The sequence below is a fragment of the Pipistrellus hanaki genome (assembly GCF_964339955.1).
Source record: "Pipistrellus hanaki genome assembly, chromosome: 15".
NCBI lineage: Eukaryota > Metazoa > Chordata > Mammalia > Chiroptera > Vespertilionidae > Pipistrellus > Pipistrellus hanaki.
Window position 1 is genome coordinate 12,326,553 of NC_140517.1, and position 25,752 is coordinate 12,352,304.

A 25,752-nucleotide genomic window follows, 5' to 3' on the forward strand; every position below is an offset into this window, starting at 1 on the left:
CTACCTCATAGCTGAAATAGAAGTATCCACTTTGGTGGGCAAATTGCCAAAAGCATTCTACGCCTCCTGGAGGGATCATGATGGCAAAGTCATAGCGATCTGCTCCCCGGAAGAGTGGCTGGTCCCCAGCGCCACCAAGGGGTTCCGTTTTCTGGCTCCTGGCAGGGGTCACTAGGTTCAGAACCATCAGTCCAGCCCCAATGAGCAAAGGGAACATGCTGGTTCCCGGAGACTCCTCTGCAGGTGAACTGCCGGTAGCCCAGTGGAGCCAAGGAAGTTTATATAACTGCTGGGATAATCATTAACTCCACAAGTCATACCTGGGCTGGCGGCTTCAGGGCCACACATAGATATTCACAATAGAACTGGCATGATACCCCGTGTATGGGTCACAGGAAGTTTTTCCTTCCACCTAAAAAAACTTGGTGGCTTACCAAACCTACTTCCTGGGGGCGAGGTAGAATCTACTACGATTTATCTCCATCCTTCCTTTTGGCTGTCTCTCTTTTTTTTCCTTTTTTCAGTTCTTGCTTCTTGGGGATAAATATTGAGTAAGTTTATTTACAGTCATCTGAATAGTATAGACAGAAGTTGGCTGGGGAGATTTTTATCTTATTCAAATCAAATTGCTAGATGATACCCAATTTTATAGTTGAGAGAACAAAACCCATGAAGAAAACATGTGCAAACATTTAAATGGGTGAAGAGTGAGCAAAAGACAGAAATGGACTTTCAGAGATTCCAGGGCTGGCTCACCATCCCTAAGCACAGCTGGCACTGCAGGGCCCCCGAGTGGGCCTCACACTCTTACCCACCAGAACAGTGTTTCTGTCACTCTCTGAGTCGTGCCAATGTCTAAATGTTTTTATTTCAGCCATAATCTTAAAAAACAAAACAGCATTAACAGTTTCTAAGCAAGTCTTGCTTCAGATTCATCACATTGATTCCAAGTGTAATACCTGGACTATCACAAGGGAATACGCAAGGAACAGACTTCTAATTGTGTTCAGTTCCGGAGGAGCCCAGATGTCACGGCACTCTTCTTGCTAAGGTGGAGGTGGGAGAGACTGGGACCATTTCTCAGCACACTGTGGCACAGGCACCCCGCCCACGTTCCCCCCTGCCACAGTTTTTACACTACTCATGTTGTGAGCAGTGACTTAGACTCAGCGAAACAGTCAACAGTACATGGTAAGTTTTCTAGAAGCCAAGGTCTGTTTTTTTGTTTGTACACACTTCATTAACATTATAACACTGAAGCGATGTTAAAAAAATGTTCATGGACCTGTACATTTTTCACATTTGAGAAATGCTGATTAGGATATGTTGCTTCCCTAAATCATTGCAGTGTCACTCTTCTACACAGAGCACGCCATCTTACTGAAGTGAGTTGAGGGGAGAAAAGATTCTGGAATCCGAATCCAGTTTAGAGGGAGACCACACAGGCTGCCACCAGATCAAGAGGAGGTGGCTGTATTGAGAGAAGATCAAGTTCTCATTGTCGTTTCATTTGGGGTTCATTGACAGAAAAAATAGTAGTACCAAACCCCCCAACACACAGTTAACAGGTAATAAAGCTGTACAAAGCTTCCGACTTGTAACTACAGGATGAATTTGAAACTTTAGCATTTCTTTACATCTTTCACTCCAAAGAGAAAGAGGGTTCCCGGTGGCTTCCAAAGACGACAATATCCAGTAGAGTTTAACATCGCTTTTTAACAGTCAGCGTGGTTCAGCAGAAGTTGTTTAACATTTTGCCACCTCCGTGTGTTCATACATGTTGAGCTGCAATTAAACAGCCACTTCTATTTGAGAGAAGCAAGACTTTAATGAAGAAGGCTACAAGTTATGGACAATAATTAGTTTTCAAATTTTAAAAAATGATTACAGAAAACACTTTACTGAATTTTCTTTTTGCTAAAAAGACAGTCTTTAAGGATGTCCAAGAGAGACAGCAAGCACAACACAGTACAAAAGGAAATGTTGAATTCCAGTGCAAGACACTAACATAGCACAATTAGGGAATCGGGTGGAAGCAACCATTTTCACAAAGAATGGGATTAGGTTTTTATATTCGATCAGGATTGGGCTTTTTTTTTTTTTTTTTTTTAGCTTTAAAAGTCCAGCATAAGGACGAGAATTGGGAAGAGAGAATGGGGCAAGGGGCTAAGCGTATCTACAATCACCAAAAAAAACACACTGGGATTCAACCACATAAGTAGAGGTTAAACCTGCCTATGTAGCCCAGCAAATATTAGGAGCAAATGCCAAGACTAGATCTAGGTGTTGATGTCACAACAGGTTAAACAGGACTGGTCTGTCATCAGCTCTGATAAAGTTCCTTTGCATTTGCATCAAAAGGCCAAAGCTTTACCTGGAACAAGTTCACTCCAAATAATGCTCACGTTGCTGGTTTTAACAGGTCATGGAGTCATAAGTGCTCCTAACAGACTCCACCATTTCCTAGGAGAAGGTCCTACTGATCACCAGGAATTGAAATTCAAGCAAACCACTGAAGAAGGGAAATACTAATGATATTCTGGCACTGTAAAAGCTGTCTGCCTGTCGTCTCTGCCAGGGACATGGAGTATACTTGGCTTGTAGCTCCATGATCTCCAACAGCGATGAAGTGGAACTGGGACCTCCTCCACGTCAGAGGAGGATGCCCAAAATTCTCATCCCAGCCCAACTTCTTAAAGAAAGCAGACTATCGGGGCTATCATTAGGAGCCATGCTCCTGTGAATTCTGTGGAAGCGAAATCTGTTTCAGTTCATGCCAAGTCTTTTCATGGTCCGCCAGCGATCCTTAATCATCACAGTTGTTCGATTAACAAATGGGTAATTTTTAGAAATGGCAGCCCAGTTTCCTTCCCCAAATTTTTGCACTCCAGCCTTGATCCACTCGCTCTCTTCCACAGTCCACTTCTGCAAAAGAAAACAAAAAGATTTATCATAACTTGGCTCTCCACTTATCTACATTTCCATACAGTGAAGAGGTAAACTCAAGAAATCTAGGAGAATAATATGAACCCCCCAAAAAAGTTTTATGTTTTTAAAACCCAATACAGATAATAAATTAACACTGGATTTGGATATTTAAATGTTCAATGTCCTGCCATTTCATCTTCAATTAATAATCACGTATGTAGTCAAGCTTCAAACATGTATTGTTCATGGTCAGGAACATGTGTCAGGTTGCTATCCAACTAGATTTTTCTTTCAGAGAATAACTGCAAGTAAGCCCTCATTTAAGGCAACTTTAAGTAAGAGGACATATAACAAAACCAACTTTATCCTAGGCTAATTAATTAATAGAAACAAGACCTAAGTTTCTGTAGCATCTAATCAATATCATTTAACAAAATATCGATCGAAAGGACGTTACTTGAGGATCTGCTGTGTTTGACTTCATTTGGATCATCAGAAAAACGCAAAGGATTTTTTGCCAGGTGTGTGGGTAGTCTATCTGTGAGGTGTGAGCACTTACTTTACCTCTGTTCTACCCACACAACCAGAAAAGGTCAGAAAAGAGAATTTTAAATTACCTGCTTTTTTGCTACACTGGTTGTATTCTCTTCATCTGGTGCAGCTGGAAAACATTAAAAGTAGAGTCATTTCAGAGTTCAGCTTTCTCTGCACAAACACCAGAAAAAGACATAAAATGTCTCTAATGGGAAAGCTTGATTGAATTTTCACAAACTTTGAGAAAAGAAAGGATATCACTAAAGGAGAATTGGGTTTTGTCCTTTGTTTGCAAGATACCAATCATTTCAGCCCGTGAAAATCTGTCCACAGCAAATACTTTACAAAAAGACATTAATAAATGTTGGTTAATGATGGATTTGGTGCTCTTTAATAAAACAACATTTTCTAAAATTACTGTCTGTGGTATTTAAAACCCTAATATATATACTTATACATACATGATTTCTGCTTTATAACCTCTTGCTAACTACAGTTTTGAAATAACTTTTACTATCTCATGTCAGATTTTTTAAATCCCTGATAATTTTATATAAGAAAAATTAGGTTCAATTCCTTAAACAAAAGAACAGGGTAATGCCTAGCTGGTTTGGCTCAGTGGATAGAGCATCCGTCTGTGGACTGAAGGGTCCCAGTTCCATTCCAGTCAAAGGCACATACCTCAGTTGCTGGCTTTATCCCTGACCCTGGTTTGGGCATGTGAAGGAGGCAGTCAGTCAACTTTTCTCTCACATCAAGATGTTTCTCTCCCCCGCACACCCCTCCCTTCCACTGTCTCTTTAAAAAAAAAGCTATATATTAAAAGCCTAATATGCAAATTGTCCGACTGCTTGCTTTGACGTGTGCCGACCACCAGGGGGTGGCGCAGTACTGGCAGTGGGCAGCAGTGGACGCACTGCCGGCCCTAATGAGGGACCATGGCGGGATGGTGGAGCAGGTGAATGGGCAGCACCAGGCCAAGGTGGTGCAAGCAGGGCCCAATCACCTCAGATGGTGACCGGAGGCAGGGTGGGGCCGCCACCGACTCCCAGGCGCTGAGGGAGCGGGATGGGGGCCCAAGGACTCAGGCAGAGGGGATACCGAGGGCCCAGAGGTCAGCTGGGACTTGCTCTTCCATCCCATTTACTCATGCTTCGATCCGCACGCATGCGGCCTAGAGACCATACCCATGCACGAATTTCGTACACTGTGCCTCTAGTCTAGAGGCTAAATGGCTGACTGGCCGGTAGGTGTGATGCTCACTGACCACCAAGGGGCAGATGCTCAACACAGGAGTTAAGCTACAGCAACTCTGCAGAATGCCCTCTTGCACTCAGGGACCCCTCGGGGGATGTCAGACTGCTGGTTTTGGCCTGATTCCTGAAGGCCAGGCCAAGGGACCCCACCCTGCTGGAGGGACCCGGTTAACTCCACAGATGCCCTTCCCCCAGGTGTGGCCAGCTAGGGAGGGGCCACGGGAAGTTGGCTCCAGGGCATGTCCAGCCTGTCTCGCCCAGTCCCACCCCGCCAGCCACCTTCTAATTAATTTCAGTGTGCACTAATCTGCGCACCGGGCCTCTAGTACAGGTATAAAAGACATGCCATTTCAAGGCAATGAGAGCTAGTTAAAAAGCTGCAAGACAAGGCAACGTTGCATAAACATGAAACTTGCTACCGCGTTTCCCCGAAAATAAGACCTAGCGCATGGAAAAATAAGACATCCCCTGAAAATAAGACCTAGCACATCTTTGGGAGCAAAAAATAATATTTGACATTGTCTTATTTTCGGGGAAACAGGGTAGATGTCTCAGCAGGTGCCACTGTCCCAGCAGTGTTTCCTAAACAATGGAGGAAGGTGGCTCAGAGCAGATTATTTATTTTTAAATTACTAAGTAATTCATACTGTAGTGGAAGCATATTTCTAAAGCTGACACACATCTGTACTGCATTGGAAGTGGGTGTTTCCTAGAACTTTTATATCCTGTTGTTCTTAACTATTTAATGCCGCGGTTAATGATTTTTGTTACTTCCCCCATTTTCCCTGTGATCTTGATCTTGCCAACTATGTTTTTGCCACTGAAGTTACTTCTAAAAGACAAAACCTAGGAAGTGGCAATGGATTGGTTAGTGGTGCATTATAAAAGTGCTTAGAATCTCCAAAATTCAGGTTTAGCTCTTAGATATTTCCATTAGAATATGAAATATGTGATGGGAGAGATTCTAATGCAAATGCTAGTAAGTTCAATAATAATTTCGGAAAAGCAAAGCTTCTCATCTTAGAAAACATGTAGAAACTGGTAAGAGATTTTTGCATTTAAACAAAAATGCAGGGAATGACCACTTCTACCTTTTCTAATTAAAAGTCTTTAGGAAGAACATCAATTACAATTAAAGATAGGATTTATTAAAACAAAACCAGGAATTTTCATTAAATACAAAGTTCTGCTTTGACAATCTTCATTGTTTAATGGGAAAGAACATATAACTGACTCCTGAACTGAAATTTTTCTAGATGGGAGACAAAGCAGTTTCTGAAACATTGATGTGACAGTAACATGCATCTTACACTTGAGAGTGTCAAGGAGAAACCAAGGAGAATCTCCTAGCTTACCCTGAACATCAAACAGTTCGTCCTCTTCTACCCAAGTCTCTTTTTCTTCAACCCCATTAGAACTGTTCCACTTGCCTTTGGGTAATCTGCGGAGAGATCAATGAGACAAGGTGTAAAACATTCATCCTAGGTCTTCCATATTCTGTCCCTGGCTTGCTTGCAGCCCTCTATTTCTCCTCATTCTGCTGTGACCACATTCAAGATTCACCTACATACAACTCCTAAACCCTAACTGGCCCACAGGACTCCTCAAGCTCAGCACTGAGTACATCCCCACCACCCCCAAAATACGTATTTTTAAGGCTCTCTGGTTATTTTGCAAATGAATAATGAAAGCAGTTTGCTTAATAAGTGCATTCGGTTTGGGGGTGGGGGGGAGAATTCCTTGAGTTCCATGAGTTTTCTGTGAAATGACCTAATCGACTACTTTCCTTTGTTTTTTAATTGAATCCTATCTCCCAAAATGTAATTTCTGAGAATAACGAATTTGAGACAAAGTAAAGGATACTTTTCTTTCTCAGGACATTAGCTGTTAATTACTATTTATAAATAAAAGTCTTAAGTTTTCTACCTACGTATCCTAGTGCTGGGATAAAATTGGGTCTGTCATTTTCACCGGAGCAGGTGTTCACTCTTTCTGCAGATAGCCTCTGCAGTTCCGTGGTAACCCCCTGCACCTACTCTCAACTTGGCATTTATTACACGTACAAATGGTTTGGCACTTGTTAACTTCTCGTGTTGTGAAAGGGGCTGCGACCTGGATTCTCATCCCATTAGTGGCAGAGCGCTCCTGGGAAAGCCAGGATAGCCTGTGGCTCCTGGTTTCTGAACAACCCTTGAACTAAGAATGGATTTTATATTTTCAAAGCATTGTAAGGAAACAAAACAAAAAATACACAACAGACACACATGTGGTCCACAAAACCTAAAATGTTAATCTTTTGCTGGCCTTATAGAAGTTTTGCATGTGATCCCTTAAATTGCAAAAACCAATAATTTTATTTGGCAAACGAACACCTAGTAAGCACTTGTTCATGCCAACTGCCGTGGGAGATATAAAAACCTACTCACTCATGGCCCTACCCTCCAGGTGACAAACCTTAATCCTGCCTTCCTCTCCCCCACTGGCCCACCTCCTCTAGGTCCTGACTGTTACCCTGACAGCAGGGTCTAGCCACTCTCCTTTCCCTCAGTACCTCTAACAAACCCTCACTGGTATCTCATCAAACCTTCAGATTACTGAGGTTAGAATTATTTGGACATAGCCGAAACCGGTTTGGCTCAGTGGATAGAGTGTCAGTCTGTGGACTGAAAGATCCCGGGTTCGATTCCGGTCAAGGGCATGTACCTTGGTTGCGGGCACATCCCCAGTGGGGGGTGTGCAGGAGGCGGCTGATCGATGTATCTCTCTAATCAATGTTTCTAACTCTCTATCCCTGTCTCTTCCTCTCTGTAAAAAATCAATAAAATATATATTTAAAAAAAAAGAATTATTTGGACATAGTTAGAAAAGCAGATTACGGGCATTCCCCGGCCTCTTCTAATTCAGTAGTAGGGGCGTGGGAATATGTATTTTTAAACATTCCATAGGTAATTGTGATATGAAGCCTAGTTTAAGAACCTCCACTCGATAGAAACAATAGGAATTCAAGTTCTGGCCCATTTCCTTATTCAGACTTTTCTACTTTATTCCTCCCTGTGCATTGTTTATTCCCGGCCATATAGACTACAGGACACTTTTTGGAACGTACCAGGTATTCTCATGCCTTTATGCAAGGGATTCCTGCTGCCTAGAACCCCCAGGTCCCCAAAATGCTTGATAACCTCTTGAGTAAGAGGTCATCTTTCAAGGCCAGCTCAACATTTGCTCCACCAACCCTGCTGAGCAGGCTCATCTCTTCTTTCGAGAAGCTTCCCAGGCCCCTCACACACACTTCCCTTAGAGCCGGGGTCATGGGGTCTTTTTTTTGTAAAGGGCCAGAGAGGATCTTCAGTGTTGCAGGCCTTAATGTCTCTGTTGCAACTACTCAACTCAAGGTAGCATCAAAAGTAGCTGCAGACAACTCAGCCAGACATCCCATAAATGATAGATGTGGCTGCGTTCTAATAATCCTTTACAAAAACAGACAGCAGGTAGATTGGACTCAGGATCTGTAATGTGCCGACCTCTGCTTTAGTGTCCATCATACTTCATATCATAGCCTTGGCACATGAGATGGTTATGTCTGAACGTTCACAAATCCTCCCATTAATGAAACTATTGTGGTCAGGTCCTCTTTCCAGTTTTCTCATCTGTTCATGGGGCAATACCTACACCTCACGAGATCACTGTAAGTCAGGGAGATCACGTCTAGAATGAAAGTAAGTGTGTTGAGCTGCATCTACTTGCCCAGCCGTGACTCGCTCACTTTCAATTTCAAATGCTGGTATTGGTGCATACAGTGCAGCTCAGTGCCTGAGGAGGACTCACCTATCAGATGCCACAGCCCTGCAGGACACCTAGCCTTGGGAGACCATCGAGGTCACTTACAGAAGGGAGGTTCATGGAGGAAGCAGTGTGTGTGGTGTACAGGCCCTGAGCCTGTGTGTCCGGACTGACCTGGATTAATGACTTAAGACCAGTTAGTAACTTTCCTCGTTTATAAAATGGGGCTAATAATCTGAGGATTGAATCGATTCAGTAATATAAAACATGAATGTACTTGGCCCACAAACAGTGCTTCTCTTCCCTTTAAAGGACGGATGGGATTCTGACAAGCAATGATGGAGGGATGACAGTCCAATCGTGAGGAATGACAGGGAGCAAGGATTCAATGACAGTAATAGAAACAAAAACAAAACAGCGTGTTCCGGAGAGAGCAAGCAGACCAGTGTGCCTGGAGGAAGGACCCACAGAGGGCACAAAGGTAGCAAAACTTGAGAAGAGAGGTCAGGGGTCATGATGGGCGAGCAAGATGAAAGCATTCTAACCACTGCTCCACAGAACCTAGCACGGTGTGAGAGGTTAGTAAATATTTACTGAATTTGCCAAGTCTCAAAAGCTCATAGAAAGTGCAAAACTGCAAATACTCGTGAATCCCTAGTTAGTAGTCAGGGTACTCGGAAGTCTGCTAAAAATGGAAGCAGCAGTGAGGAGGCGGCTCCGACCCCTCCATCCTCGTGCCCTCGTGCAGTGCCTGGAAGCCCCCGTGCGGGGCTTCGGAACCGGCCCGCATGGCTAGGTTGTCTCTCCCCACTCCCCAGTCACATTCTATTGATAGCAGTCTGAGCAAGCCTTGGTGGCAGATAGTTTAGATGCAAGTTACTTCATCACAGAAGCAATACCAGGCCCAACCAGGACCACCAACCAGCCCCCAAACTCCTACAAAGAAGGTCTTCATACTTGGAATTCTTCTCCCTGGGAAGGGCTTGGTTGAGAACGGCAGGTGCGGATGGTGGCGCGGGAATGATTTCCTGAGAGGCGTTGAGGCTTGGGCTCAGCTCAGTACTCTGACTATCCTCCTCCAAAACCAATCTGCTTATTGTCATACGCTTGTTCTTGGGCTGCAGTTCAGAGCCACTCTCTCCCTCAGCAGGAGCGGAACCTTCGTTGTCATCCTTTCTCGGTCTCTTGTTTTTGAGGGCTGGCGATGAGAGGGATGCTTTATTAGGAAGTACCAGATCTTTCTGGTCCAGTTTTGAGAAGATCGCCTCAGAATCTTGTGAACCGCACAGAGTCTTGAAAGCTGCTTTCAGAGTCATCATTCCAAAGGTGGTTGGAGTATTCCGTAGCTGCCTACAAATAAGGCAACATACTAAGATCAGTTTCACCACTGCTTGTTTTTTTTAAATCTTACCTATGGGTACTTTTTCTTCATTGATTTCTAGAGAGTGGAAGGGAGGAAGGAGGGGGGTGATGAGAGAGAAACATCGATAGAAGGACTCATCTATTGGCTGCCTTCTGCACACACCCCTACCACCGGCAACCAAGGTATGTGCCCTTGACCAGGAACTAAACCTTAGACCCTTCAGTCCACACGCTCTAACCATGGAGCCAAACTGGCCAGGGCAGTCTCACCACTGTTGATGGTCATGTTAGCAGAAGACTCCTCAAATTGAGGTTAAAAAAAAACACAAAATAGCCGGGACCGGTTTGGTTCAGTGGATAGGGCATCGGCCTGCAGACTGAAAGGTCCCGGGTTCGATTCCGGGCAAGGGCATGTACCTAGGTTGCCGGCACATCCCCAGTGGAGGGTGTGCAGAAGGCAGCTGATCGATGATTCTCTGTCATCGATGTTTCTAACTCTCTATTCCTCTCTCTTCCTCTCTGTGAAAAATCAATAAAATATATTTAAAAAAAAATAAAAATAAAAATAAAATAAAATTTCTTTAAAAAAAAAAAAAACAGGAGAGAGATTGCTTGATATAACCTTACTTTATAAAAGCTTTTAAGTTGAATTATGAATTTTAAACTCCAAATCAGAGAACCTTAAAGGAACTAGGGCCAAGGATATTCCAGAGACCTCAGTCGCTTGTGTGTGATCAAACCTGTTAGTCTGTATGGACTACAGCAGTGTTTTCCATTATGTAAGAACTTTACATAGAGTCTGACAAATATAAGTCCATCTGGGCAACCTACTGATAACCCAGCAATTTCACCTTGAAGTCTATAAACTCTCCAGCTGTCCCAGTCCAACCCTCATGTGACAAAAGTGAAAGACTGGTCTCTGTTCTGCCCATTTTCTCCTACAATACCCTGGAGAATGGGATCTTGAGAAATCTCAAAGTAAGAAGCGTGCCATACATTCTGGGAACAGCAAAAAACTGCCTTTTCAAAGAGTTCATCTGTCGTGTGGAATACCTAGTGTGCTTTAAGTAAAAACTGTTAGCAGAGGGAAAACGGGCAGCCTGCAGGCCAAACTCAGCTGACAGGTGTCTTTGCTTGACCTATGCAAGTATTTTTAAAAAACTGGGTAACTACCAACATTCAAAAATTGAGAAAGCTAGCCCTGACCGGTTTGGCTCAGTGGATAGAGTGTCAGCCTGCGGACTGAAGAGTCCCACGTTCGATTTAGGTCAAGGGCATGTACCTTGGTTGCGGACACATGCCCAGTAGGAGGTGTGCAGAAGGCAGCCGATCGATGTTTCTCTCCCATTGATGTTTCTAACTCTCTATCCCTCATCCTTCCTCTCTGTTAAAAATCAATAAAATATATTTTAAAATTTTTTTAGAAAGCTTAAAAAAAAGATTGTACGTCCCATACAAAAGTGTGAACTGAAACCTGGGCATCCTTGGATAGTCACACAGCAATAATCACAAAAGGCTGGAAAGCATGCCCTCCCGGTTCACTGTCCAAGCCCTCAGTTACCCTTGACCCACTTCATTCCTTTACATTTCCCGCCAGCCCCCAAAGGCATTTAATTTGTGACCCCTGCTTTCACAACTGGTCTTGGGAATCTGATTCAGTCTGAACACTCTTATTTAAACAGATCAGATATCAACAAGGAAGTGCTGAGTAAATATGGGTGAGGCAAAGAGAAACAGGAGTACAGACCCTTTGAGGATAGCCAGTCAGGAATTTCTGTCAGGGATCCAGTCTCCAATAGTCTCATTTTCCCAGATGTGCTCTGTAACTCCACAGTGCCTTGTGTGAGCAACCCAGTTACAAGTTTGGAGGTCAGATCACCAGGACAAACTAATTGATCTTGCTCTATGGAGGAAACTGTGCTTCCGACAGATCACCCCAGTATTTTACCCAGTATCAAACCCAGTATCACAAGAGGGGATCTCTCACCTCGGAGGGTCTCTGGATGGCTTTTCCACAGGCTCTGGTGCTGGCTGTTTGTCTTCCTTCACTGTACTTGAAGCAGAAGACTCAGATTTCAAAGCCTTTTTGGCCATCTGGGAAAGGAAGGATGTCATCAGGAAGAGGAAGCCACAGAATTTCATTATTCTCTGCTCCTTTAACCATGACCACACTCAGTATGCAAACATGTTCACCTATAAATCCAGTCTAGGCATTAACCAGAGGACATAAAAAGCAAGAGAACTTACAAGACTTTTCTTTTTTTTAAAAATGGCTCATAGTTTCTGTGCTGAAGGAGAACTCAATTTGAGTAGTGCTACCCATCTTGACATTGAAAAAATACTTTAATTATGTGATTTTACTTCACATTCCTCTTCTTGGGAATCTGATTCACAAGTCCAAACATTCTATTAAGTGTTCCTAGTATCCTGACACTTGCTCCTGATTATTCCAAATGATCTGCTTTACAAATAATTTGAGATATACCAAATGACTGCTAAGGTCATTGACACTATCCTAATATAGGTCTTGCACACCTATAATTATGAGCCACATTTTCAACACTCTCCAAATCCTAGTCTAAGAAAAGCCCTTTCACTCAGCTTTCCCTCACCATCGTCCACCTTCTAGGAGGGACGGGGCTCTGATTCTTCTACAAACTGTGCTGAGCCTCGCTGTTTCCCTTCTTTATGCTTCTCTCTTTGATCCAATTAAAGAATGTCTTCATTTGGCCTCTTCTGCCTTATACTTCTAATCACACCTTTTCTCCAATTATGCCTTCTTCCTGTTAACAAACCCCATCATACCACATCTAATAAACCACTCTTCCTCCCAATTTAACTCAGACTTCATCTCCTCGGGGAACCACCACACAGATTAATCACACGTAGAGGAGGTAAAAGTGGGAGGTAAGAGAGACCAGCTTTGTTTCGTTTGCCTCTGTCAGGATCTCTGCTTCTGTATATTTAAGGCATTTAATTAATTAAGGTAGATAGTGGATATAATTTAGTCTTTCCCACACGTCTATTTTTTCACTTCTAACTAGAGTTGTCCTTTTCTCATTGCCTACGCATCCTCAAGGCCATGCCATGGTTATGGGGAGAGAAGGCCAGGGCCCACCGTGAGGAGGTAGGGCTCTGTGTCATCCAGGTGACTCTCCAGGAAGCGCAGCATCTTCTGCTGGAAGGTCTCGTAGGAAAAGTTCTGGATAACGGGGTGGGCCAAGTTCTTCTCACGGATGATGTTCAGGAGATCACTTCTCAGTTTCTATACAAAGGACCAATATTGGCAACATGAAAAGGAGAACACTAGTAAACATTCAATGATGAGTTGAGACAACAATGTCAGAAATCTCCCAGCATTCTCAATGAAAACCACTGGTATACACAGAGGAAGGGGAGCCCACCACAAAGGGTGTGACAATAAATGATGGATCAGCCACTATGCAGCTATAAAATAATGATGAAGAACTTAGGATCTAAAGTGCCTTTATACAGTTACTTATAGATTTTTGAACTTCAAATACAAAAAGGATAAAGAAGTTCTTTATCTGCTAATATAGCATGATCCTCTAAGATAGAGTAAGTGAAAGAAGCAATTTACAAAAATACTCAAATTAGTGTGTAGAATATGCTCACATAAGTATATTGGAAGAACAGGAAGAATGGATATGTGTGTATACAGATATCCATATACAGACACATGTACACTTTTTTGCTTGCATATACACAGAATATCTCTGAAAAGATAAAAGCAGAAAATACTGGTGGCCTCTGAAGAGAGAGAGGAATGAGATGGCTAAGTCACAGATAAGAGTGTTTCACCAAGCTCTTTGGTTTTACTTCTTGAATTTTGTATTATGTACATGTTACCTTTACAAAAATTAAAATTTAAAGGAAAAATAAAGGGGGGTGGGGGGGACAAGAAGAGGCTATCAACAGAACTTTCGGCACCAGAAAATAGGAGTTACATCCTTACAAAAGCTTCCCAGGTCTACAGAATCAGTATTTAGGCAGCATTCCGTCAAGTTAGAAGTGACACAGAACTTGTTAGTGTGATACCTGGTGATGATCACTTCAAGTTCTGCCACAAACCAGACATAAATGGGCAAATAAATGACTTACGTAAATTTGTGTAATAAAAAAATAAAAATTTAAAAGCCAATCTAACAGTAAAATATCCTGGATATAAAAGACAACATGCTAAAGGTGCTGAATAATTACATAACGTTCCTAACAACTCTTTCCCTGTTTTCCCACAAAAAAAACAATGACATGGATTTAAGTTTTAGGAGCAAAATATTATATTTACCTGAGTTGTGGGGTCCTTGGACATATGTTTTTTCAAAATTTTTGAAGCCTTTTCAAATTCTTTATTTTTAATACAAATAATGACAGCCTACAAAAGGGGGGGAAAAACCTTTTTTAACTGTTGTGATAAGTATGAGAATATTAAATGTCACAAAGCTTGACTAAAAAGTGAAACTGAGTCTTACATACCCAAGAATTTTTTTCATATTCTTTCATATTCCTGTACTTAAAAACTAATAATTATTGTTCAAGCGTTATGAACAACTGTAAGCTCTTCTTCAGTGTATAGGGTATAGATTTTCAGCGGTACATTCGACTTTTTAAAAAGATGCCTATTACAGCAAAATCTGATCCCTTAGATTACACACCATTTACTCAGTTTGAATAGGGCCTCATAGGAAAAGCAAAACGGACTCGAGTCATTCCAGCTCCCCAGAACAACTGGTTTTGTTCCTTTTAGATGCAAAAGCTTTGATGTAGTGGAGGGAGAGATGGTGAGATACATTATTCCAGTTAAAATGTGCAGGAATTACTGAGACAGACAAAACCCAGCTCATCCACTGCAGCCACAAGAGTTTCAGCTAGGATGAGGTCTCAACAACCAGAGAAAATGAAGGCAAAAAACACACACAAGAAAACCGAAGAGACTATAATAGAGGGAAATTAGTCATAAATTGAAAATTAAAAAGGATATTTTTAAAATGAGCATTTTTTTATTTTTTATTTTTTAATTAGAAAGGCCAGGGGAAAACTGGGAGCACTTGGAATTATCTAACAGGATAACGATTCTGTCTCAAGAGAGGTTATCAGACATACGTCACATACAAAAGGAAGGAAAATTGGTTCGTAGGTAGGAATTTTCAATCTTCTCAGGGAAGAATTTAAGAAACAGACGAGAGTAGGAGGAATAGCAAGAAAATCTATTTAAGTACTAATCTCTGGTCATTCCGTCAACATGCTGAGCACAGCCCTACAGGGCAAACTAGTCAAATGCTCCTGAATGCATAAGCCTAACTTCTTTTTTTTTTTTTTAACATATTTTATTGACTTTTTAGAGAGGAAGGGAGAAAGAGAGCTAGAAACGTCGAAGAGAGAGAAACATCGACCAGCTGCCTCTTGCACACCCCCCACCGGGGATGTGCCCGCAACTAAGGTACATGCCCCTGACCGGAATCGAACCTGGGACCTTTCAGTCCGCAGACCGACGCTCTACCACTGAGCCAAACCGGTTTCGGCACATAAGCCTAAATTCTTGCTGCCCAGGGAAGGTACAGTCTTTCCATTTTATTAAATGACCACATTCACTTTTACATATTTTTTTTTTTGCATAAAAACGACACTAAAACTATACTTTCTTGAATACAAAGATTTTACTCTTTATAAGTCAGTTAGGTGCTATTGTTTTTAAGTTTTATTTGCCTTGCATATAGTAAATTAACTTTTGGTGGACTGTTGAGTTTTAACACAAAAGTATTGACTCTTATAACACAAAAACGTCCCTTGTGCTGCCTCTGTAATCACTCCGTCCCACATCCCTAATCTTTTCACTGGACTTCTCAAAATGTTATAAATTGATTTATACAGTACTTAGCGCTTATTTTTTAAAGGACATAGCCTTGAGACTAGCTTACTTCCCTCAGTACAATACCTCTGCAATCCATCTATGTTGTTACATTACCAATAATTCCTTATTTTTTATTGCTGAACAGTATATCCCATCATATGGATCTACTAATTTTATCCATTCACCTTCTGAAGGGCATTTGAGTTGTCTACAATTTTTGATGATTATGAATAGAGATGCTAAAACATTTCTCTACAGTTATTACCCAGAAGTGGAATTGCTGGGTCAGATGGAAAATGTATGATTTCATAAATGGCCAAACTGTTTTCCTTAGTGATACCATTTTGCATTCTCATCAGCAATGTAGGAGAGTTCCGGTTGCTCCACATTTTCACTAGCACTTCTTAGTGTTAGTTTTTAAAGTTTAGCCGCTCTAATAGGTATGTTCTGGCTTTACTTTGTATCTCCCTATTGACTGATGCCGAGCATCTTTTCATGTACTCCCTTGCCATCCATATTCTCTTTGGGGGTCTTTTGCCCGTTACTAAAACAGAGTTGTTTCTTTTCTTTTGAGAGTTCTTTATATTTTTTTCTTTTCATTGAATTGGGGTAATACTGGTTAACAAAATTATACAGTATAAGTTTCAGGTGCACAATTCTAGAGTTCTTTATATACTTTGGAGACAAGTCCTTTGTCAGATATAAAATTCGCAAATATTTTCTTCCAGTCTATAGCTTGTCTTCTTTCTCAACAGTATTTTTCTCAGAATTTTTCCATGTGTTTTGCTAGACTTATATTTAAGCATTTTTCTTTTTGGGAGCTGAGTAGTTCCCCCATTATCCATTTTTATACAAGTAAAATGGGACAAAAATAGGTTTACACACTTGTATGTGAGCTTATTCTTATTAAACTAGAGGCCTGGTGCATGAATTCATGCACGGGTTAGGTCCCTAGGCCTGGCCAGGGATCAGGGCCATCAGGGCCACCTCACCCATTCCTGATTGGGGCGGGGCTGATCAGGGCCTGCTGGCCAGGGAGAGGGATCACAGGAGGTTAGCCGACTGGCCAGGGGGTAAGAGGGGCTATGGGAGGTTGGCGAATCAGGGCTGGTCAGCCAGGTGGAGGGACCGGCTGAAAGGAGGGATGGTGGGAGGTTGGTTGGCCAGGGGGGAGGGATTGGAGGGTGTTGGCTGTGGGAGCGAACCCACGCATTGAGCGTCTGCCCCCTGGTGGTCTGTGCTCATCATAGTGCCCAGTCATTCCGCTTGGTCAATTTGTATATTAGCCTTTTATTATTAAATATTATTTTCCATACAAAAATTGTTTCAGTTACCTGTGTCCAAGCGCACTCCAAAATATTAAATGGAAAATTCCAGAAATAAGCAATTCATAAATGTTAAATTGCGCCATTGCTCTAGGCAGCATGACGACATCTAGCATGAGGAAACCTCAGGCTGTCCTGTTCCATCCCCCCTGGGAAGGAATCATCCCTTTGTCCAGTGTATCCAGGTTGTACACGCCACCTGTCTGTTAAGTCATTTAGTAGCTGTCTTGGTTCTCTAGTTGACTGTCACAGTATGGCAATGCTTGTGTTCGAGTAGCCCTGATTTTATTTAATGGCCCAAAGCACAAAGCAGTAATGATGGTAATTAGGATGTGGCAAAGAGATGCCATTAGTGTACGTATGTATAGGGAAAAACATAGTATGCATGAGGTTTAATACTATCCAAGGTTCCTGGCATCTGCTGGGAGTGTTGGAACATATTTCCCACATATAAGGGGGAGACTACTGTATTGTAAATGGCACTGTTTTGGTAATTTGATTTCAAATTCTTTACTGCTAGTGTATGGAAACATGATTAATTTTTGTGTTCATCTTATATCCTGCTATCTTGCTAAAGTTACTTAGTATAGCTTTTTTTTTTGTATATTTTATGAGTTATTTTTATACAGAATGGGGCAAAAGTAGGTTTACAGTTATGAGTATGGGAGTTTATTTTTGTATTATTAATTGTTGTATTATTCTCCATTTGAACACTGTGAACCTGCTTTTGCCCCACCCTGTATTCAGGGTGATGTCTTCTGCAAATAGGGACAATTTTATTCCTTCCTTTCCAGTCTGTTGCCTTTTCTTTTATTTTATTACTGCACTAGCTAGGTCTTCTAACATGATGTATAATGGAAGTGGTGAGAATGGATTCCTTGCCTTGTTTTGGATTTTTAAGTACAAAGCATTCCTTCTCTACCATTAAGTATGATGTTAGCTGTAGGTTTTTTTATAGATGCCTTTTATGGAAGTTATTTTTAATTCCTAGTTTCTGAGAGTTTTTATCATGAACTAATATTGAGTTTTGTCAAATACATTTTTGGCATCCACTGATATGACTGTGTTTTTTTTCTTCTTTAGATTAATAGGGTGGGTTACACTGATTTAGAAATACTGAATCAGCCTTGCATTTCTGGGCTTTAGTTTCCCCACCGTGCCACACACTAACGGCACCTGTATCCAGGGCTGGAACTACAGCAGCAGGATGTACAGTGAAAACGGCAATGGAGCCAGCCTGTATAGTTCAGTCAACCTACGAACCAGGAGCTCATGGTTCGATTTCTGGTCAGGGCACATCCCTGGGCTGCAGGCTCAATCCCCGGGGTGTGTGTGTGTGTGTGTGTGTGTGTGTGTGTGGGTGTGTGTGTGTGTGTGTGTAGCAGCTGATCAATGGTTCTCTCTCATCATTGGTAGTTCTCTCTTTCTATCCCTCTCCCTTCCTCTCTAAAATCAATAAAAATATATATATTTTAAAAGCAATGGAATTTGCTCCAAGTTCTAAGGATCATACCTCTACTGTTAAAGAGGAAAGGGGTTCTGCCTTCAGTTTAGGTGCCTGCCCTGCTGCCACTACTGTAGTACTGCCTAAGTGCTGGCACAAGAGAAGGAAAACACAAAACTGGAATTTCTCCCATCCTCTCTGACGCTTCGATCTTTTTCCTGCTCCTCTGACCAGAGAGAACCTCCCTTGGAGTTCTTTCTGTTCACACCTAGAGTGCACTTCCAGCTTTAAGGAGCCTTCAAGTCCAGGCTGGAAGATACTGGAGAGGGAAACAATGATAAACTACTCACCAGTTTGGTAGACTTTCAAATGCTGGTGTTTTCCCCATCTCTTACTACCACTTATATTTCTAAGTCCTCAGAGTTGTTCCACACATTCTGTGCAGGACTTATACTTGGAGCATTAAAGTAATCGGAAGAGAGCATGCTTAATCTATTCCAGAACTGGAACATAGTTCCTGTTATATTTAATTTGTTAAACAAGAAAGGAAATACAAATGCTTTCAAAATCTAAAAGTTTGCCTCCAAAGTTTATGCTATGAGTTTATCTTTTAAAACTAAGTATTAATTTCCGGTGAAGATTTCTTTTAAAGAGATGAACCATTGCTTTTTTCACTTGAGAGTATTCAGAAATAAGTGTAATTTCTTCTCTTATGTGTCTGTTAAGGTTCTTGGGTATAAGCAATAGCACTGGTCTCTTCAAACTTAAACAAAAGGGAAATTCTAAGCACGGATTTTCAATAGCAGAGAGACAGCCTTAGGTTTGGGGGGAAAGACAGAAAACCAAACTCACAGAAGTAAAGAAAGGCTAAAGAAGAAAACTCAGAAAGAATCCAGGCTATTATGGGAAAGCAGGCATGCTCAAAGCCTTGACAAAGCTTTTTGTTCCAAAAATTAAACTTCTGCGAGAGTCTGTCTGATCTACCAGCCCCTCAGACGGGGTAAAGCACCAAAAGAAAATCAAAGGGCTCTTACAAAGCAAGGTGCAGGAGAAAACGCTGCAAAGGCAAAAAGCAGCAAATAATTGCTTCCTCAAAACATGCTCTCCATGCTATTCGCTGCTGTTTTTGACAGAAACATTAACTGAGGAATGTCTTGTAGTAATGAAGAGAAAACCAATATAGTCTCAATATCATTAACTTACAGAAGCAGTTCCCAAACTCTTTGGACTTGGGATTCCTTTATACTCCTAAATGTTAATGAGGATCCCAAAGAGCTTTTATTTATGTGTTATATCTATTAATAATCATCATATCAGAAATATAAAACTGATATTAAAGATATTAATTCATTAAAAAACAAAAATAAATTCATTACAGGTTAACAAAAGCACACATCTTTGTGAAAATTTACTATATTTTCTAAGACAAAAGTTTAATGCAAAGGTTGGTGTTGTATATTTTTGCAAATCTCTTTAATATCCGATTTAATAGAAGAAAGATGGATTCTCACTTCTACTTCTGCATTCATTTTGTTGTTTTGGTTGGAATATATACAAAAAGTAATCTTGCCTCACACAGGTATGAAGTTGGAAAAGGAAGGAATATTTAAATAGCCCTTCAGAAAATTATGGCTATATTTCTTCAACTCTATACCAAACTTAAATGTGTTAAGTTTATCTTATACTTTAAATGGATCTTTTACCCAGGAATGATTCTGTAATATAATGCATTGATCATCTGGAAAATATTGGTTCATTAAATTATGAAGATCTTCCAAATATTGACTCATTTATTTAAAATAATTTTTGAAGTTACTGTTGCTAATTCCATCATCAATCTTATCAGAAAAGTCTTGAAGAATTGGGAAGCTATCAAGCACATTAATACAAGTTTTCCAAAACACACTTGAAAGCTTGAATTTTGTCATTGTACCAAATACTGTCAATTATTTTCCTTGAAGTGACAAGTTCACTTTCTCAAGAAAACAACGGCCAAATACCTAAAGTTTGTCAGTTCCGTCAAGTAAAAATGGTGTTCCATTAAAAAGGCAGCTAGGCCCTGGCTAGTATTGCTCAATGATTAAAGCGTTGGCCCAACACTGAAGAGTCATGGGTTCAATTCCGGGTCATGGCTGGTACCTGGGTTGCACCTTGGTCAGGGCATGCAACCAGTAGATGTCTCTCTCACATTATAGTTTCTCTCCTACTTCCTTCTCTCCCTCTCTCTACTTTTTCTCCCCTCACCCCTCCTTTCCATTCTCTCTGAAAAGCAATGAAAAAATATCCTCAGGCTAGGATTAACAACAAAAAGCAGCCAGGTCAGTCCTGCAACTCAATCACTCAAGGGCTTTTCTTGAAGACGATCATCAAGTTTGCAGCAAAAATACTTTAGGCAAGATTCTTATTTTGTCACACAAAATAGTGAAAAGATGTTTGCTCCAGTCTAGATGAAATAAAATTAATAATTTTTACTCCTTCCTCAAAGACATTCTAAAACTGGCTTTTAACTGCAAGCATGTGGCAATGAATACAAGGAGCACTAATATCATTTACCACTACCTTGTTCAGTGCAAATGTCAATGCACAGAAAAAAGTCAACTACTGTTTTTGGCATTGTTATGAAAATTGTTTTTGACCCATTAAAGGGTCCTGAAGACCTGCAAGAAATCCCCAGACTACATGCTGAGAAGATCTAGCTTAAAAAATAACTCACTTGATTAAAAAAAAAAAAAAAAAAAAAAAAAAAAAGACAAGTGATAGAATTTAATAACTAGGAAATCAAGATAATTTTGATAGGCAGCCTCTACGATGGCCCCCAATGATCCCTACCTCCTACAGTCCCATTCTATTCTATGGCCTGATCTGTGACCAATAGCATATGGCTGAAGTGATGATACGACGTTACTTCTGAGATTAAGTTATAAAAGATTGCAGCTTCTGTCCAGGGGAAGCAAGCTACCAGGATGTAAGCAGCCCTATGGAGGCAAAGAGCTGAAGTCTACCACCAATAGCCGTGGAGGCAGTGAGTCCTGCTAACAACTGTGTGCGTGAGCCTGGAAACACATCTTTCAACTCTAGTAGCCAGCTTGACCATAATCTCCTGGGAGACTTCAGCCAGAAATACCCAGGCTATACAACTACCCCATTCCTGACTCTTGGAAAATGGGAGAAAATACTTTAATGTTTTAAGTTGCTAAATTTTGGGATAAATTGTTACACAGCAGTATTAGTAATACAATTAAGTATATCGAGATCTTGTACCTGGTAGAAAATGGAAAGGAGAAGGTGTCAACATAAGAAAACGGTTAACTAGCGAAGCTCCTAAACAAAAGGATCCATGAACTTAAATATACAGCTGAAAGATGAAAGCTTCTCTCAGAAGACAAACCTACAGTCCTTGCATTCTGAAGGAGTTGCATTTCTCAATCAGCTAGCTCTTTAATAGCAGCTACACAAATTACTCTGAACCTGTGCTCTTTCTTTCCATTCAAAAGCTCTTTTGAAAGCCAGCATGGGTTTCTCTTCCCTTGCTATTATGTCTTTTCTGGCATTTTCCCTCCAACACAAACCTGACTTACCTCAACCAAAATTCTATTCTTGCAGCTAGAATTATCTAAGCTTCCTCTGCAAGAGCAAAAGCAGCTCCTTCCAAGGTCCTTGACTGAATAAGCATCTGCTCCTCACATACACTGGTTGCTTTAACAGGGTACCTGAGCGCTCAGCACACCAAGGAACAGAGTCTCCATTGCTAAGCAAGGCTTTAACCTCAGCCTCCCCCTCTCCCACTGCCTCAGACCCAATTCCATCCTTTCAGGGGGCGCTCTTTTTTTTCTTACCCGTTTCCTTACTTTCCATCACCAAGGCAATGCTGAGCTGTTGTTCCTCAGTCCCCACCTCCTGAATCTGCTTCCACATCCCTAGCCTTTGTTACTGGAGAACAAAAACCTTTTTCTGACTGGTTCCCATGGCCATTCTATGTTTTTGGTATGTCCCCCAACCCCCCCCCCCAAAAAAAATATGTTTTTATTGATTTCAGAGAGAGGAAGAAAGCCATAGGAACATCAATGATGAGAATCAGCCATCGGCTGCCTCCTGCACACCCCCTGCTGGGGACCAAGCCTGCATCACGGGCCTGTGCCCTGAGCTGGAACGGAACTGTGACCGCCTGGGTCAACCACTGAGTCGCACTGGCCAGGCTACGTCTATGTTTCAAATAGGCTCTACTACTTGAAGCTACCTGAGCCATGACAGAGTCAATAGTCCCAAATTCCTAGACACTCCGCTAGCTTTTTTTCTTGTCAAGAACACTACCTGTGCAAGCCTTCTACCATGACTGCGTTTCTAATGGGCTGATTGTCACAGCACCTCTGATGAAAGGGTGTCTCTCCAAGGGGAATGTTCCCTCGCCTCTCTTTCTGCAATTGCATCGATAGCTCAGAGTCCCACATTTCCCAAGGCCCCAGCTCTTCTTGTTTCATTATATACAAGGGTGGCCAAACCAGTTACTTCTAGCCAGCCCTTCCACAGTTCTCCTTAATGGTATGTGATAATCTCCAGTCTTCAATGCCCACCCGTTTCCTGCGGACTGTGGCCCCTCCTGCAAGAGCCCCAAGGAAGACACCAAAATCCTAACAGCTGGGCACCTGCCATCACTGGTTCTTTCCAAGTCCGAGCTGGGCAGGGGTTACTGAAGAGATTACATCTATGTGTATGTTCATGGTGGAGTGTGCTCACTTGCTCTCTCTCTCCACCATTTTTCCTCCACCGCACACAGAAAGACATGCATTGTATCCTCAAAGACCTCTGAGTTTTGTTCAAAGAAAAAAGAAAAAAGAAAAAATAGAGCCTTACAGCCTCCTTGACCAGTTTTCTACTGGATTCCACCACTGCCTCTGTCAGTGTAAATTCCGTTTTAATCATCTCCAGCACATTGATAGCTGATTCCAGGGGTGTGAGCTCAGCCTCCATATCAAAGGAACAGTCTAGGACAAAGAGCACAGTTTTCACTTTAAAGCTATTTTCTCCAGGGTAGAAACGTTATGTCCAAAAATACATATATTAATGGACAGGAAACATGCAAATATAGTAAGATTTGCATTTAATTGCTGACTAACTCGCTACAGGCTTACAGACATGTTAAGGGTCCAAATTTCAAGTCAATGAATTTGAAATGGCTTAATTTTCAAGACAGGTAGAAAAATTATTTTTTTTTAGCACATGCATCTGCAGCTCAAATTTCAAGATGCACACATCCTCCTCAGACACAAGCGGCCAGAAACTGCAGACAGCTTTGCCAAACAGCTTTCAAGTTCAATTCAGAAAATAAAAAATGTGCTTCTACTCCGAAAAAACTCTCTACGATGGGGAAAAAAGATGTGGCCATCTTAACATAACTCACTTCAGACAACAGCAAAGTTGGGGCGAGCAAGAAACAGGTGGGAGGAAATAAAAAGAAAAACGCAGGCAAAACCACAGAAAAGCAGGCAAGAGAGCATCTCATCCACTGGAAAAACTATAGAGCCCCGAGCATGCTCATTCTAGAAGGAAAACGACCACGGATGCACACACAGCAGCGCACCTCCATCCCGAATCCTTCAGTCCCGGATGTAAATTTGGTGACAAGAGTATAACTCTAAACCCGGAGAAATAACACACACACACACAAAAATTGCCATACCTAAATTCTCCCCTTCTTCAATACGCGACAGACACTGCATAACCCGCAGCAGCCGGGACACGGTGTGCTCCTTTCCCAAGGGCCTGACAAGCAGAGCTGGGGAAGAAGACAACGTCGGTTCGGCGACCCCAGCCCCGACCCCCGGCCCCGGAATACCCCTCCCTTCCCCGCCCCCAACCCCCACGCCCAGCCCCTTCCCCCGGGCCCGGCCCTCACCCTGCATGATGTCCCGGATCTGCCTGAAGTCCCCGTACCGGCTACTCCGAAAGGCCCGCAGCGCCTCGTAGAAGTAGAACTTGAGCACCCAGCGGTTCACAGCCTCCTCCAGCCGAGCCTCCCCCGCGCCCCCCGCCCCCGGATCGTGCCGCCCCCGCCGCGCCCGCCCGCCGCCGCCGCTGCGGGACGCCCGCCGGCTCGCCGCCCGCCCGGGGCCGTCGCTGCTCCCGCCTCCTCCCGCCATCGCGTCCGTTCGCCGCGCAGCCTCCCCGCCCCCACGACCGGACCGCTTCCTCGACTGTGACGCCGCCGGATCACGCAGAACGTCCGTGCCGGAAGCGGGGCCCCCCGTCCCGGCTCCCGCGGCCATGATACAAGACAACGTTCCGTGCAGCCCGCGGGCTTCTGGGTGGGAATAGGACCTTAAGGGCCCCGGCCCCCTCTCGGCCCCCGTAGTTCCCGTACGCCTGCCGCAATGCCTACCGGGACTTGTAGTCCGTACTGCTCAGCTGCGCAAACCAACCTGTGTTTGCAATTCCACCAGGGTCAATTTTGCTCCGAAATTATGGAACACTGTGCTAGAGATGCGGGTCTTTGTATAAAATATTGAAAAATAAATAGTGAAGCTTATTAAGCGCTCATTGTGAGATGTATCATAACATGGAGGAAACTCGATTAAACAAATTTACGCTAAAAAAAAAAAATAATAACCCAAAGCAAGGGCCTGTGTTAACCCAGTTGAAACTAAGAAACAGAATAAAGCCTGGCAGGTGTGCAGGGGTTGAGCGTGGATCTCTGAGCCAGGAGGTCACGCTTGGGTTTCCCAATCAGCCCCCAGGCCCACGTTTCAGGCTTGAGATCCCCAGTAGGGGGCATGAAGAAGGCTGTAGACCAATGGTTCTCTCATCATTGATGGTTCTATCCCGCTTCTTCCTCTCCCTTCCTTTCTCTGAGTCAGTAAGATTAAAAAAAAAAAAAAAAAAAAAAAGAATATGGCAAATACCCTCAAATACATATTGCTGTAGAACAATTAGAAAAAATAAAAGGTTAACATTTAAATCAGCCATAACCCCACATGAAAAATATGTTGACATTTGGGTTTATAGCCTCCTAATATCTTGTAATCTATTGTGTGTGTGTCTGTGTGTGTGTGTGTGTGTGTGTGTGTGTGTGTGTAGAAAGGGTTATGCTATATATTTTATAGTAGAAGACTATTGCACAGCATTCATGCACTGTTGTGGGGTCCCTTAGCCCAGCCTGTGCCTTCTCTGCAGTCCGGGATCCCTCCAGGGTATATGCCTAGGCCAGCAGGGGACATGCCTGAGGAGTCCTTAGTGCTTAGTGACATCCGCTCAGGT

At 42.4% G+C, this 25,752-nt stretch overlaps 2 protein-coding genes across 3 annotated transcripts in view; both read right to left on the reverse strand.

Annotated features, from left to right (window-relative positions):
- The window catches only part of TMED6 (transmembrane p24 trafficking protein 6), a 328,748-nt gene extending 328,220 nt beyond the window's left edge, over positions 1-528 (reverse strand). The window contains exon 1 of the mRNA XM_084861164.1: positions 5-528. Coding sequence (XP_084717290.1) covers positions 5-217 — 213 coding nt within the window. The 5' untranslated portion in view covers positions 218-528. The remainder of the gene's footprint in view (positions 1-4) is intronic.
- Positions 529-849: 321 nt separating this feature from the next.
- Positions 850-24,821, reverse strand: TERF2 (telomeric repeat binding factor 2). 2 transcript variants are annotated; one of them, XM_084861076.1, is made up of 10 exons: positions 24,395-24,821; positions 24,179-24,274; positions 23,353-23,483; positions 14,170-14,256; positions 12,979-13,125; positions 11,848-11,954; positions 9,456-9,848; positions 6,074-6,159; positions 3,546-3,589; positions 850-2,925 (listed from the first exon to the last, which is right to left on the reverse strand). In XM_084861076.1, exons 1-10 carry the CDS (start codon positions 24,762-24,764, stop codon positions 2,767-2,769), a joined length of 1,620 nt encoding a protein of 539 aa, XP_084717202.1. In that variant the 5' UTR covers positions 24,765-24,821; the 3' UTR covers positions 850-2,766. The 2 variants fall into 2 exon arrangements, with proteins under 2 accessions (XP_084717202.1, XP_084717203.1); XM_084861077.1 differs by lacking the exon at positions 14,170-14,256.
- Between the last annotated feature and the right edge of the window lie 931 nt (positions 24,822-25,752).